At 40.2% G+C, this 14,581-nt stretch overlaps 1 protein-coding gene across 4 annotated transcripts in view; it reads right to left on the bottom strand.

Moving 5' to 3' along the window:
- The window catches only part of SESTD1 (SEC14 and spectrin domain containing 1), a 53,266-nt gene extending 39,098 nt beyond the window's left edge, over positions 1-14,168 (bottom strand). The window contains exons 1-4 of one of the 4 annotated variants that reach the window (XM_064161978.1): positions 14,151-14,168; positions 10,299-10,350; positions 9,393-9,495; positions 1,165-1,244 (exon numbers count right to left, since the gene is read on the bottom strand). In XM_064161978.1, coding sequence (XP_064018048.1) covers positions 1,165-1,219 — 55 coding nt within the window. In that variant the 5' untranslated portion in view covers positions 1,220-1,244; positions 9,393-9,495; positions 10,299-10,350; positions 14,151-14,168. Of the gene's footprint in view, positions 1-1,164; positions 1,245-9,392; positions 9,496-10,298; positions 10,351-13,742; positions 14,075-14,150 lie in introns of those variants that run through there. The other 3 variants (XM_064161999.1, XM_064161971.1, XM_064161988.1) reach the window with 3 other exon arrangements.
- Positions 14,169-14,581: the final 413 nt, after the last annotated feature.

Below are 14,581 nucleotides of genomic sequence, written 5' to 3'. Positions count from 1 at the left end.
AATTGCTTTAAAGTTCAAGAACTGATTTTTCTGTCAAGTTCCTTCATTTACACTAAAGAACACTTAAGAGAGTTACTGCATGAATCTTTATTATTCATTACAATATCCATTAATATCATTCCAAAAAGGTCAAATCTACTTAAAAATACATAGGCTGAAGAACATTCCTAACATTTAAACTGCCACTCAAATTAAACTCCCCTAAGAACAACCACATTTCAAAATGAATCAAGTAGTTTTAACAGCAAATTAAAAATGGGCTCTAGTTCACAAGAACTTCCCATAGTTGATTATTCAGCTTTATACTGCAATCTGCTGTTACTGCAGAAGAAACTGCTCACTGTCCCAGGCTTTAATGTAAATTGAGTTTGGAGAGTTATTTTGTTTGTATTAAAATAGGAACTGTTTGACTTGCAGGTCCTAGGGGATAGTGGGAAAATTCAAAGCAAAACGGTTTCCATTAACAAAAAGGAACAGGTTTTGCTTCTCAAGTGACCAGGGCAAGCTAAACTAGACTAACTAAAATAAACTGATAATAGCCATGGCACCACTTGTCAGTTTGTAAAGTTCAGAAGTATTCTGCAAACTACACCTACCCTAGACTGGACAGACAAACACCAAAAGTCAACACATCTATCTATGGCAGCAGTAATATCAGAAAGAGAGTATCATTCATCATTTTAAGTATTTGCTTTTGGGTTTTTTTCCCTGGCATAAAGAAAGTTATGTTCAAAGACTGAAGAAGTTTCAATAAAAACAGTAATTCCAGCCTCTCCTGAAGTACCTACTTGGCAAAAGTAAAAGTGTTGCAATGTGTGGCTAATTCTGCTCCCATCCATTTATAATTTAAAGAAAATACAGGAGAGAGAAAAAGGAGGAAACAGTTTCTAAGGAAAATACTGTAAATATTTGCTCTCTATTTCTTAAACACCACTAAAAAAAAAATCAAACTATTGTTCTTGGTGTCTGCTAAATTGTTCTTTTAGATATAGGCTACAACTCCATGACAGCAGCAGCTTGGCTAGTAGATTAAATTTTAGAGATTCTTTCGATAAATGACCAAGCACTAACCAACAATGTATTTCTGCAGATCTAAGTAATCAACTTAAAATTTCCATCCAAATTACTCAGGGAGGAACCAGCTGAAGAAAACAGAAACCATACCTGAAAGAAAAGCCAATTTTTTCTTCAGAATGGGTAATATCACTGAAGCTTCCATCCTACTTCAGAAAATTTTCACAGCTCTGAAATAAAGAATTTAAAGCTGTCAATCACGCAAAACTAATTATAACAGTTCACTACACTGAAAAACGACCAGAACACCTTTGCACAGAGCACTATAACCAAAATCCAAAGTATTGTAACGAACACTGAAAAAAAACAATATTACCATATGTATTTTAAAGATTCACATAAAGAGTTCTTCCTTATTGGGAAAAAAAAAACAACAAAAAATTCAAAGCAGCATCTCAAGTACGGATATTGAGATCATTTACATAAAAGCCCTATTTTCCAATCCCATTAATCTACAATTAATTTACAGGTAGATAATCTATGTACTCAGTGATTCAGATGTAAAGCAAGCTTAAAGAAAAGAATATCTTTGTATAAAATAATATCTTTGTATAAACCAAGAATATAACAATTATTTAAACACATTATGTGGCTCTCACGTCAGGAAATTGCCACTACCCTGCTATCAGTAGGTCTTAAATTTAAGAAAAAAAAAACAACAAAACAACAAACATCCAGCAGTCAGAGTAAGCATGTCTAAAGTGTAGCTGGAAATGCTTTTGCTCCTTTTTCCTCAAATCTGTTCTTACCCTCACCCCAGATTTATTGCACTTTAAACTACAGTACACTGTGATTAAGCTTCTGTGTTTCACCAACAAATCAACAAGATGCTTGAACTGCAACCTCCTCTTCCAGCCTACACAAAGTAGTAACTGGCATCTGCTGGGAAACCCTTCCAAATTCATACTTGCACAAATCAACCTATATAATAAATCTAATTCTGTATAGAATGACAATACACAGTCAAAATAAAAATACAATCAAGTAAGTTGTTTGCTTTTTTCAACTCTAGGCATATGGCTTCAGACTGTAACACGGATTTTTCCATCTGGATACTTCAGCATTCATGCACATAAATAGAACTTTCCTTGTTACTGGTGACGGAGGGAAGTTAAATGAAACAAAACCACAAATGATCTAGAAAAAGAGAAAAAACAAAACACAACCCTACCACACTAACCAAAACAACAAGTACTCAAATAGAGAGCCTGAAGTAAAACAGAACAGTTACTCCTCCTCTTGTTAAAAGAATGAACTTCACTACAAAAGAAAAAATCTGACCAGAATTATTTTTATTATAGAAGTGAAATAATATTTCAGTTAAAAGTTAACTGTCCTTCTTTACTTTGATGCATGCTTCATGATACTCATATTCCTTCTTCCAAAGTCACCATATTCAAATGTCTTTTTTGTCAGTTTTATTAAATACACATTAATACAAATTTAAGGAAATTTGAGTCCCAAGACAGCTCACACTTTCAACAATTACTCAAATAAGCATCACATCAAAGCTTCCTCTATGTCTCAGACAAAAATTTACAGGTTATTTGTCGCATCAATCACAAAACTCATTCTGGAGTGATGCAATCATTTTTGTCTCTCAAACACTATGCTCAAATGAGCCTAAGCTATACAACCTTAGCAGTATTCTTTTTTTCCTGAAGATGTGGAATATATACTCAGTAATGATTTGTCCCTCTCCTCTCCAATTTATGTTTCAAAATCATTACAAATGGCTCTTTTATTATAATCAATGAAGAAAGTCCAAGTCTGAACACACATTTCACTGTCTTCGTAATTTCCGACATGAATGGCAGTTTGCATCAACTTACTGACTGCAGGAAGGATGCTTCTTCGCTGTTGTGAAAAGACCAGCTTATTCAATATGAAAGCACTGCCTGCCTTTCTGCCACAGTAGTGACACTGTACATGGATTAAAATAATTCTTTAGTTCAATACTTCCTGGAACCAAAGGAAGCATTCTGTTCAGAGTGGAGGAAGGCAAGTCAGAACAATTTAAAACTGTTGCCAGCAGTTATTCTAACAGCTAGCCTTTGTTTGAGGAATATCTAAAGTTTTCAATTACCTCTCTTCTGTGAGGCCTTTCCTGTGCTTCATGCAAAAGAAAGCTCCCACTAGAGCAGGTGATGAGAACACAACAGGAAAAAAAAAAAACAAACCTTCAGGTTTAAAAATAAAGTTTAACATCCTTCTCCATCTTCAGTACTCCAGAGAATCTCAGGATGTACTTAACAAAATGCTAGTGTTGACCTCTACCCCCCACCTTGATGTTTTTCTGTTGGTGTTACTGGTTTGGTTTCCAGGTTTTTTTAGGGGGTTGTGTTTGTTTGGAATATTGGAAAGTGAAACTATTTCAAGACAGTTGGTGTCTACTTTCCACTGAGAGCTATGGAAGGTGTTTTTAAAAGGTACACTGTGAAAAAGCAGATTATACATTTGTAGGTCTAAATAAAGTCTTTTTAGCTTGTTTAGAGAAAGACAAAAACGACAGGCTCCTAAACTAACCATGAAGGTCTCAATTTAGACTGAATAGGGAATGACACATTGCTCACTGTCACACCACTGGTTTAGATGAAAGGAGACCCAGCGTCTACTCATCAATAAAAAAATGTGTTTGAACTTATTAAATAAAAAAAAGCTGCAGAATAAAAACAGTAGCAGCACAGAGAACAGATTTCACTCAAGGACACTGAACTACTTCAAGAAGCTGCACATTTTATCACTTCCAAATCAAAAGATATAACTTCTATATGCTCCAATTTTACAGGTACGGAACAAATTGAAGACACTAAATCTGTTTCCTTAATTTCAGAAACAACCTAGATTGCAGCACGCTTGCAATTTACTTTGTCAATTAAAATACCATAGCCAAATTGCAAAATTTGTGGATATAGGAAACACGTTAAAGAAAAGAACTACACTGAAGAACCTCTCTGAAGTTCTTTAGAATGATTTGGGCTTTCCAGCTTGCAAATCAGTAGAGTAATGTTAATCTCCAACAACATATACACTCTTTTAAAGATTTCCACAGGAAAGTGCCAAAATTAAATCCACATAATAGCTGTACTTAAAATCTAAATATTTGAAAGGTAGTCTACTGAAGTAACAAATTCTTACAAAGCCTCACCAAGAAGGAGCTAATACTACTTGTGGAGAAAATTTTCTTTAATACAAACTGAAATGAGGAAAGAGAGTGAGAGGATACAGACAGTAATCAAATAGTAAAAAAACAACCAACCAAAACCCAAACAATTTACGGGACAGATAAAAATATAAACAGTATTTCATGATGTACTCCAATGTGAGAGCAAATCATAACTTGGTAGGCTGCATGCCCTATCACTTCTAGGCTCTGGAACAATTGCAAATTACACTGCATTACTCAATTTAAAATTTCTTTTAAAAACCAAACATAGCCACAAAACTCACGTACAACAAAAATTATATACAATTCAGCACACAAGTGCCTAATTTCCTAATGCCTATAACTTGCACTTTCCCTTACACATCTCCAGTCTCATCTAATAAAAAAATATTTAAAAATCACCTAAGAAACAAGTGTCCAGACCATTTAAAAAACGTTTTCAAAGTTAGAGAGAGGAGACACTGACAGACTTGCATTGACTAGATGGCTGGAAGGTATTAGAGAAGCTGGCCTGTAAGTAACATGCTTCCATGCTAAGCAACCCAGTGGAAACCACTGTTAAAACAAATTAAAAATCAAAATGAATGCAAGTTCAATTACAATTCATATAAATGTGTTTATTCAAATTCATTGGACCTGAAATATTTAATACTTGATACGTGGTGTAAGGTCCTTTAAAAGGGTTAGTCTGTTCACTAGCAGCTACTGCAAGTTTCAAAGAAGAATACTTTATTCCCTCATCTATTAAACAAGACAGGAACTAGTTTGTTAAGCACAGAACTGGAAGTCAGGGGAGAAAAAATAAAATCTAGAAATCTGACTTCAGTTTCTCGTTCTGCTATGAAATATACATATGGCTTTCAGCAAGTCATTTATCCCTTTTAGTCTTCATTCAGTCTCTCCATCTAATTCCCTTTTTACAAGGGTATTGTGATGTTTAATTCATTAATGTTTTTGAAGACTTGAGATTAAAAGGAACTCCACAGATCTGCCTGTAAGTAACCAAGCAGCAGATGGGCAGTTATAGTCAAAACTACAGCAGCTTGCAAGTCCCAGCACAAACAACAGACATTCTGAAATACTGCAAAAAAAAAGTAAAGCCTCAATGATGTAGTAAAACTTTTTTTTTCCTTTTAAAAATGCACTGCTGAATTGCAGACCCTCAAAGTTAACAGCTTCATTTCTTGAAGTTGATATGCAAGTTTTTTTGTGTGCTGAAGTAAGCATCAGAAAACACTACATCATGCTTTCAAATCCATGTGCAAATGGAAGAAAAAGCTGATTATCACAATTATCTAGGTAGTTTGTTATTTCACCTTCCTTTAAAGATGCATTAAAGGGCATCATCTCTCCCACAGGTAAGAAAAAAAAATATAGATAACAAAACCAAAGCTGTCTCAAGGTCTTATAATCCAGGGTAAATTGACAATCACATCAAACTGCCCCAAAAGTAGAGAAAGACTGTAAACATTCATTAGTTAATGCTGTCTTCAGCTGATGAGGACATGGAACTGAGTAACTCAGCTGTACAGTTTCAAAACAACAGTAAAACCCAACACATGAACATCAGCTCAGGAACTCAAATGCAGTGTTTGGGTTTTGCTTTTTTAACTTATTATGAACAGCACTAATGAGAGACCCTAAGACTCTAAGACCTCAATAGAAACAACTACTCAACGTATCTAATGAAGACCAATTGTTTTAATTTTTCAACCGTTTTGTTGTTTTAATTCATTTTCTTGACCATCTCTACAAAGCATCCATAAGAAAGGGCATACTGGAGTTTTAAATTATGCCTGATTTTCAACTTACACATAAATATTCTTGTTCTTTCAAAAACCTGTTAATTCACACTAAAAGATTAGGCAAATAATAAGCAATTCTATGGTTACTATGTAGTAGATATCATCAGTATGCAAGCTTGTTTACTTTTAAAGCAAAATGCAGTATGTCAGCTTCACTATGCATAAACAGTATTCTCAACTCAGCAACTACTGGCAGCAGATGAATGGACAGATCAAAAACATGTTCAGTTTTTGGTTAAATCTAGGACTAACAGCTTGCTAGGCCATGATCCAAAAGTATACTGTCACAAACATTTCTTCTCCATTTCTTCTGCCCCACTTTCACCTCAAGTCTTACCCTGCACAATAGGGTCTTCTAACTAGCTAGTAACAGATTTTAGAACAGCGTCTCTTAACAACTTCCTCTTTTTAACCTATCTTCCACATGTGTTTCCCACCATTTTTCACCTCCTCAGCATGATGTGAAAAGTGAAATTGGCGAATGACAAAATGATGAGCAACATAACGAACAGTGAGCCAGCAAAGGGAGAACAAGAGGTTGTGCTATCCAAAGAAGACACTGTACTCACACGCTTGAACTTTGATCTTAGTCAACTACTCATTTCACAAAACAAAGAATTTTCCCTCAGAACAAGTGTCAGAGGGAAAGAAGCGTACAGAACAACATAACTGAGGACAAACGATAACATCCGCATTTAAAGCTGCGAAACAATACCGACACTACAGTCTTTTCACAACAGAAGGGCATGCACAGGATGCTGTGCAGCAATTAGCTCTCTGTTAAAGAATAGCACTTCTCTGAACTCGGAGGCCATGTTCACAGATCACAGTCTTTTTCCAGCCCAAGGGAACCCTTTAGAAGTTTGCAATGACACCACAATACAAAATGATAGCATGCTAGACTTTTGTACCCTTTCCAGCCTCAGGCCCAGATAAGCCCATATGGTCTGTTAAATTATGTTTTCAGGCTTCTTTAATCCAGCACAGTAGAGAAAAGAAGTCACAGGTTTTGGACACATCTGTATTTGCTTTTCTGCCACATTTTCAAAGATACTGTATTTGCTTTCCTGCGAGACCCCATAGCTTCCCCGTGCAGGACATTACCACAGGCAAAAGAAGACTGATCTACCTTATACTCTCCCTTGCAAGTGGCAACCAAAGCAGAAGTTGCAGTCATCTGGTACAGTCATAACTCACTTCACAGCATCAAACGACCACAGAATACAAGAAATACTATGTAATTGAGTGGTTGCTTCTTCCACCATTTGCTACATAACAGTAAGTCAATTGAAAAGCTATGTCCAAAACACAGCACAGACAAGATTTCTCTTCCTTGTCACGCTCCCCTAAAGCCCATTAAAAACACCAACAAATTCAGCTTTTAAAATTTTAATTAGAGTTCATGTTAAAATAAGACACAAATGACACAGAACAAATTCTCCCACAGAAATAGTCTGAGTCACAATCCAGGAGAAAAGTAAAATAATCAATTAATAGTAAAATAAAATTACACACTCCTAGTTGCCACTACTAAAAATACTTTAGAAAAGAAAAATAAAAGGCTTGCAAGAATAAGCTCTTATACCTCCAGTACTTCATAAAAGGGGAGTGGGAGGAACGAGATTGGACAGTTCAGGCCATTAGCAGCTAAATCAAAATATAAACAGCTGCACTGATGAGTGTAAATGTTGGCAACCTGGAGCAAATGAAAACTTTCCTCTGGGGTGCAAGATTAGAACTTCTTGTTCCTTTCATAACATTTATATAAGAAATTCTACAACTTCACAACAATACACATACTTGGCACTGGTCACAACTGTGAGTGGCTCAGACCTTCAGGAATCACTTCTCAGATCAGGATACTGACACTACAACTGAATGGAAGCTCAAAGAAATACTCCTCTAAACTGAAAGCCATCTAGAGTGGTAGAGCATATGAAAGTACAAGAGTTTTTGAGGGGAAAAGTAGGGTGGAGTGTGTAGACAGAAGTGCAGTAGTCATGCTTTTTAGGTGGAGGAAACTGGCTCAAAACTGACCAAAAGGCTCCCACCTCACAAGTTAAGACTGTGTGTGGACCTTGAAACATCCTGAACAACTTCCTCTTGGTGTTTGTTTGTATTTGGGTTTTGCTGTTGGTTTGGTAGAGGTTTTTGTTTTTGGAAGGTTTGATTTCTTGGGGTGGGGGGGATTGGTACGGTTTTCATAGAATCAACCAGGTTGGAAGAGACCTCCAAGATCATCCAGTCCAACCTATCACCCTGCCCTATCCAATCAACTAGACCATGGCACTAAGTGCCTCATCCAGTCTTTTCTTGTTTTCTTTTGGTTTTGTTATTTGCTTTTTTTTCCAGGTTGGTTGGTGTTTAAGTTATGGTTCTGATTTTCCCTGTCTCACTGCACAGAAAGGTAGACACCACAAGAATATTAAAAAAACTTCATAAGGAATACACAATTTCAGAACTCTGCTACTCTAAACTAAACATTAAACTACAGGAGACTAAAATATGCCAGATGTGGTACATAAATAACTTGTACATCCACATTTTTGAATTTCAAAATATTTCAGAATTACATTAATTCATTCTTATGAAAAAAAAAAATCTATGTTGCCCTTTAATTAGTTTGTGCAGGAAAAAAATCCTTCCCGTTACTTGCACTGATGTCATTAGTGTTTGTACTCAAGTTTAAAATTCTGAACACTTTGGCTGCAAATCACGAACTGGCTACCCCAACCACAGCTCTCCCACCTCCTCAATATAGCATTCCACTACCATAAACAAATGGTCACATGCTTCAGAGAACATAAAAATCAAGCTCTCTGAACTGCTATCTGAAGCATCTTATATAGACGTAACACTCATGTATTTTCCACTGATACTATTTTCTAGAGCCAAATTAAAATGTAACACAAAAGAATTAGCAAACAGCACACTAGCAGAGAGAAAATGGACAAGTTGTGTTGAGAGCATATTCATTAAAAAGAAATAATTAAGCTTTTACCAACACTAAAACCCAGATAAGCCTGGCATCTTTCATCTCCATATGATGCATCCATCCTGACCCTCTTCCTCAAGCAGGACTTCTTTACTCAGGTTCAGTCAAACATATCATTTACTAACCCAAACAAGTTAACACCAAATCCATTAGACTTATTTTTCCAATGTTCTTTTTAGTTTTGACCTTACTTGATCCAATCAACATTTATCCTTCAAGATGTATCTCTAAGAACACATCTCAAATTCTCCTCTGCCTAAACATGGCAAGTTTAGCTTGACCCTGAATTCTCACATACCTACATCTATCTCCCTCACTCACATTATCAATTTTGCAAAACCCTAAGTCATACCTTCATCTCCTCTTAACTACTGCAATTTCCTTCTTAATGGGTTCTTTATGTCCCAAAGTTCCAAACTTCAGCTTGTCCAAAATGTAGCAGCTCATCTTCTCACCTAGAAACAGGAAAACAACACTCCATATCGATTTCCACTTGCTTCCTTGTCAAGTTTAGTGTCTGCTCTAAGAAAATCCTCACCTTAAAAAAAATCTCTCATTTATACTAAAAAGATTTGCCAGTGAATCTTTCTACTTGTTCACATCTCACATTTGTCTTCTGTATACAATCTTATCAACCCCCTCAGAGTAGCAACACCTACCTCTTCTTTTAAAACTTCTTTCCATACTCTCACCTCCAACCACAACTCCTTCTTTAAAACAGAATTCCTAAAGAAGTCATGAGTTACAGTCTAAGTAAGTTTGTGTAAAGCCAATTGCAATGATATGGCTCTGTGTAATATATTTATCAGAACCAAACTGAATTGGGGCTCTTCAGCCTGGAGAAGAGAAGGCTTCATGGAGACGTTGTAGTAGCCTTCCAGTATCCGAAGGGGGTCCACAGGAAGGCTGGAGAGGGACTATTTACAAGGTCTTGTAATGACATGACAATGGGTAATGGGTTTAGACTGGCATAGGGGAGACTTAGACTAGATGTTAGGAAGAAGTTCTCTGCAGTGAAGGTGGTGAAACACTGTAACAGGTTGCCCAGGGCATCTGTGGATGCTCGCTCTGTGAAGGCTTTCAAGGCTAGGTTAGATGAGGCTTTGAGCAGCCTGTTCTAGAGACAGGTGTCCCTGTCTATGGCCAGGGGTTGAAACTAGATGATCTTTGAGGTCCCTTCCAACCTAAACCATTCTACAAAATATACTGCATGGAAATTTTAAAGAGCTCAGTTTTGGAAAAGAGTGATTTTACTTACCATTGGTACAGTGTCTGTAAGGGATACAAGTCTAAGTTCTGGATCCCGGATTCTGCAAATTTAAATTAAAGAAAGTAATTGAGTATAAACATCTAAAATTGTGGTCAATCTAAAACTTACTTTCTTTGGAAGCCTGAGACAAGAGCTTACTATAAATCTACACAGCAAGGGGAATCAATATTTCCATTATGTTCACAAGTACTTGTAAGCTAGGCATTCAAGTAGAATGGGACAGCAGGAATCCCCTATTTTGTACCAAAACATATGGTAGAAATCAACATTGTTTATAATTAGCAAGCAATGCTCCCGAGGCAGCACCGGAAGTAGTGGGAAAGTAACAAGAACCAGAATCCTTGTAGTATGCTTTCAGTCAGAGGTAGTCTACAGAGCTTTAGGCAAAATTGAGTAGTGCTCATGCTTTTTGTGAAAAGGAGAAAGCAGCATTCCTACAAACTCAGTTAATCACTGCTATATCATTTTAAAAGGCAAATTATAATTTGAATTAAAAAGGTAGATAGTATAGTTCCTACTTGTATTAGAATACACGTAATTAAGAGATAAGCATCAGACTTCAGCAGATGCTTTAAGACTTGCATAAAATTGTGTAACTGATAAAATTACACTCACCAGCAAAACCTCAGAAGCTCAAAAATTAGTGTATACTATGTTACATATGAAGTCAAGAGGCTAGACACATTTCATAGGGTTTAGTTAGTCATTTCACACTAGCAATCTGCCTTACAAGTTTCAAACTTCAAAAAAGCCTCATACCACCACAAGTTTACAAATCAGACGAAAAACTAGTGACCCCAAAAAGACTGAGAGAAGGCAAGAGTACATACCTACAGATCAGGAACAGAAATACCAATAGCAAGGACTCAAGACAGCCTGAACAGAGACACAACGGAAATCCTGCAATATCATTTCTTATCCCCACAAGACCCTATAGTACATTATGCCTACTTTACCAGAAGCTACCTATTGATGGTGTTCTGCATTTTCCCAACTACTCAGTCACTGGGTTCCTTCTCATACTTATTCCTAAGGGCTCTTGACAGTTATGTAGCATTGTATTAAAAGGTCACCATCAACATACAGTAGTCTCTTCTACAAGTACCTTCAGTTCTCCTCCCTACTATCACTCAGAAAGAAATTGAGCTGAACATCACCCGATTATCTAGTTGCTGGGAAATAACAAAACGGTGTACATCTACCCTGTTTATGTAATTTCACAATCAATTTAGACTGCAAGAAATGTAAATTCAGGATCCATTTGGATTATAGTCTACAACTCCAAGAGACATCAAGGCATTGTTTCTTGTAACAATTTTTTTTAAACACACATCTATTTTCTTCTCATTTTGTTTCTATGAAAACTGATGTTACACATCATCCAAAAGGCAAATGAAAGATCACCTACTAGCACACTACCTTGGGGAAAAACAGTTGGCTGTGGTGATTTTACAGGAGTCTTCAAGCATCAATATATGATGTAAATAACTGTGCAAAATTTAAAAAAAAAATCCATTGCTAAAAAAAAAAAACCCTAGTTCCTAGTTTCGATAGGGTTCCTTTAGTTTTCGATTTTTCCTCACCTGGCAGAAGAAAGCACCATCAGCACCTTATTCTGGGCCCCCCAGTTTAGAAGGGACATTGAGATCCTTGAGTGTGTCCAGAGAAGGGCGACGAGGCTGGTGAGAGGCCTTGAGCACAGCCCTATGAGGAGAGGCTGAGGGAGCTGGGATTGTTTAGCCTGGAGAAGAGGAGGCTCAGGGGTGACCTTATTGCTGTCTACAACTACCTGAGGGGTGGTTGTGGCCAGGAGGAGGTTGCTCTCTTCTCTCAGGTGGCCAGCGCCAGAACGAGAAGACACAGCCTCAGGCTGCGCCAGGGGAGATTTAGGCTTGAGGTGAGGAGAAAGTTCCTCACTGCGAGAGTCATTGGACACTGGAATGGGCTGCCCGGGGAGGTGGAGTCGTCGTCCCTGGGGCACTTCAAGGCAAGGTTGGACGTGGCACTTGGTGCCATGGTCTAGCCTTGAGCTCGGTGGTAAAGGGTTGGACTTGATGATCTGTGAGGTCTATTCCAACCCTGATGATACTGTGATCAAGCAGTAGGCCTCCCTGACCAAGCTTCAGCTCTGTTCTGGGGTTCACCAAATTACTGCTGAATTTCAGCAGTCAGTTTCATGGAATACGGAAAGGAGTGGAAAAAAAAACAAACCAGAACTTCCTCATCACAATGAATTTTAATTTGTGATGCATGTCAACATCCAGTTGTCATGACAAGGCAAGCACTTTAATACTAAAATGGAGAGAAGTGTTTCCTTTAGTGAGATGAAAAAATTGACAAAAGCATCTGCTCATATTCATGCGTGTAAATCTTACGATTTTTGCTTGTTAAATGAGTAACAGAAACTCAAAAACCCAAAGATTCATTATTCACCAACTGTCTCTATTTTTGCGTCCACACATCTGTTCAAATTCTATAATAAAGAATCTCCTTTCAATAGCTCCCTGGCCAAAAACCTCTGTTAAGGGGCACCAAGGGAGACTGCAGTTAGGAGAGGAAAGGCAAAGTAATTCAACAATGGCCCTGTCAGAAAAGCAATGGCATGACAACCATGGCTCTGAGCAACCACTGCTTCAGCAGTGAATCAGCTTCCCGACCAAGCAGCGCTTCTAGAAACCCAGGAGCGCCTGACGCTAGGGCAGTGACACGGCCGTGACTCGTCCCCCCTAGCCTGCCGCCGTACTGACCACCCGCGACGCAGTGAGAAAATCCTCACGAGAAGCCGGCGGATCGCCGAGCTAGGATGCCGGGTCCAGCGCCCGTTCCCCTCCGGGAGCCATCCCTTGCCCGAAGTTCTCTCCTTCCATACCTCCCGAACCTGCTGTGACACTCGCAGAGAGGCCACGGCAGCGCCCAGTGGAAAGGTTGGCCGCCAGCCCCCGCACAAAGGCAGGCCCCGCCGGTGGCGGCAGCGGCCGCTCGGGAGCCCCTACGCCACTGCGGCCACGTAGGTAGCGGCGGCAGTAACAATACCGAAACAATACTCAAACCTGTTGCACGGGTTCCCCTGGGCTGTACCGACCTGGTGAGCCGCCTCCGACCCGAGAACAACCTGCGGGACCCACAAAGGGGAAGGGAACCGTGACGGGAAAGGAGGCAAGTTCCGCAGCCAGATAGCCCGTTAGCACTCCCGTCTACTGCAGCACTGCGACGCCGGCCAGGAAGGACTGTTCTGCCGCAAGGCCGGGCCACAGCCACCCCGGGAAGGGCCGGGAACCAGCTGGCGGCCGGCGGAGCGGGTCACACCACAGCTCCAACGCCGCCGCCCGGGGAACAAAGCGCGGCCAGGCCGCAGGGCCTGCGCTACGCCAAGGAAAGGCCTCTCTACAGGACCGGGGCGAGGCGTGAGCCTCTGCGGACGCGGCTACTTACCCGGCTGCGGTATTTTGGATGCCCGGGCTAGGAGGACGCCGGCAGCAGGGCGGGTAGAGGCGGGGCGGAGCTTGAACCGCCCGCTCCGACCAGGCTGCGACGGCCGCCCGCAGACCACTCGTACCGGTTTACTGGCCCGGCAGCAGCCCCCGGAGATGGAGGCGGCTCCAACCACTCCTCCGTCGGCAAGGCGACAGCAAGCACTGGGCGCTGCCGGCCCGCCTTCGCGCCACTGCACTCGCCTCACCCTCCCCTGGAACCGCGGTTATCGCTCGCTCCTGCCGAGGAGCCGCCGCGGCAGCTGCGCGGGAGCCGTCCCGGCCGCGAAACGACAGCACGAAGCCCCACCCCGCCGGGAGACAATGCGGCGCCACCCTCCCCGCTAGGCCCCGCCAAGCCCCGCCCGACCTGGCCCCGCCTGGGCTTCGTTCCCGCCGCGTTGGCTTCTCGTCGCTGACCGAGGGGCCTTTATAGCGGGGTAGGCTAGTACGTGTCTGACTACAGGTGTTTCATCGCTAGCAGCTATTAAGGTAACAGCAGCCGTGCTTTACTAATTGGAAATACGTGGGCGTGAGTGTTCGTAGAAGGCAAATCAAACTGATCACTGGTGAAAACTGGTCATGGATAGTGACCAGGTGTCAGCTTCCACCTGTGACTCATCAGTGTTTCAGTAATCACAAGCAAATGCATATTTTCTTTCCCTCTGAAACCACCTATTGTGTGTCCAGGATTGTGGACAAATATCCCAAACCACTATCCTGCCTAGACTAAAATAGTCCAAGCAAAAGCATGGAAAGATGTGCTGAGATGTGCCCATCTGGACACTTGTCTTGCTTTCA

This window comes from Pogoniulus pusillus, chromosome 2 (assembly GCF_015220805.1).
Source record: "Pogoniulus pusillus isolate bPogPus1 chromosome 2, bPogPus1.pri, whole genome shotgun sequence".
NCBI lineage: Eukaryota > Metazoa > Chordata > Aves > Piciformes > Lybiidae > Pogoniulus > Pogoniulus pusillus.
Note: the sequence above shows the minus strand (reverse complement) of the source record. Positions and strands in the feature narration are given on the sequence as shown.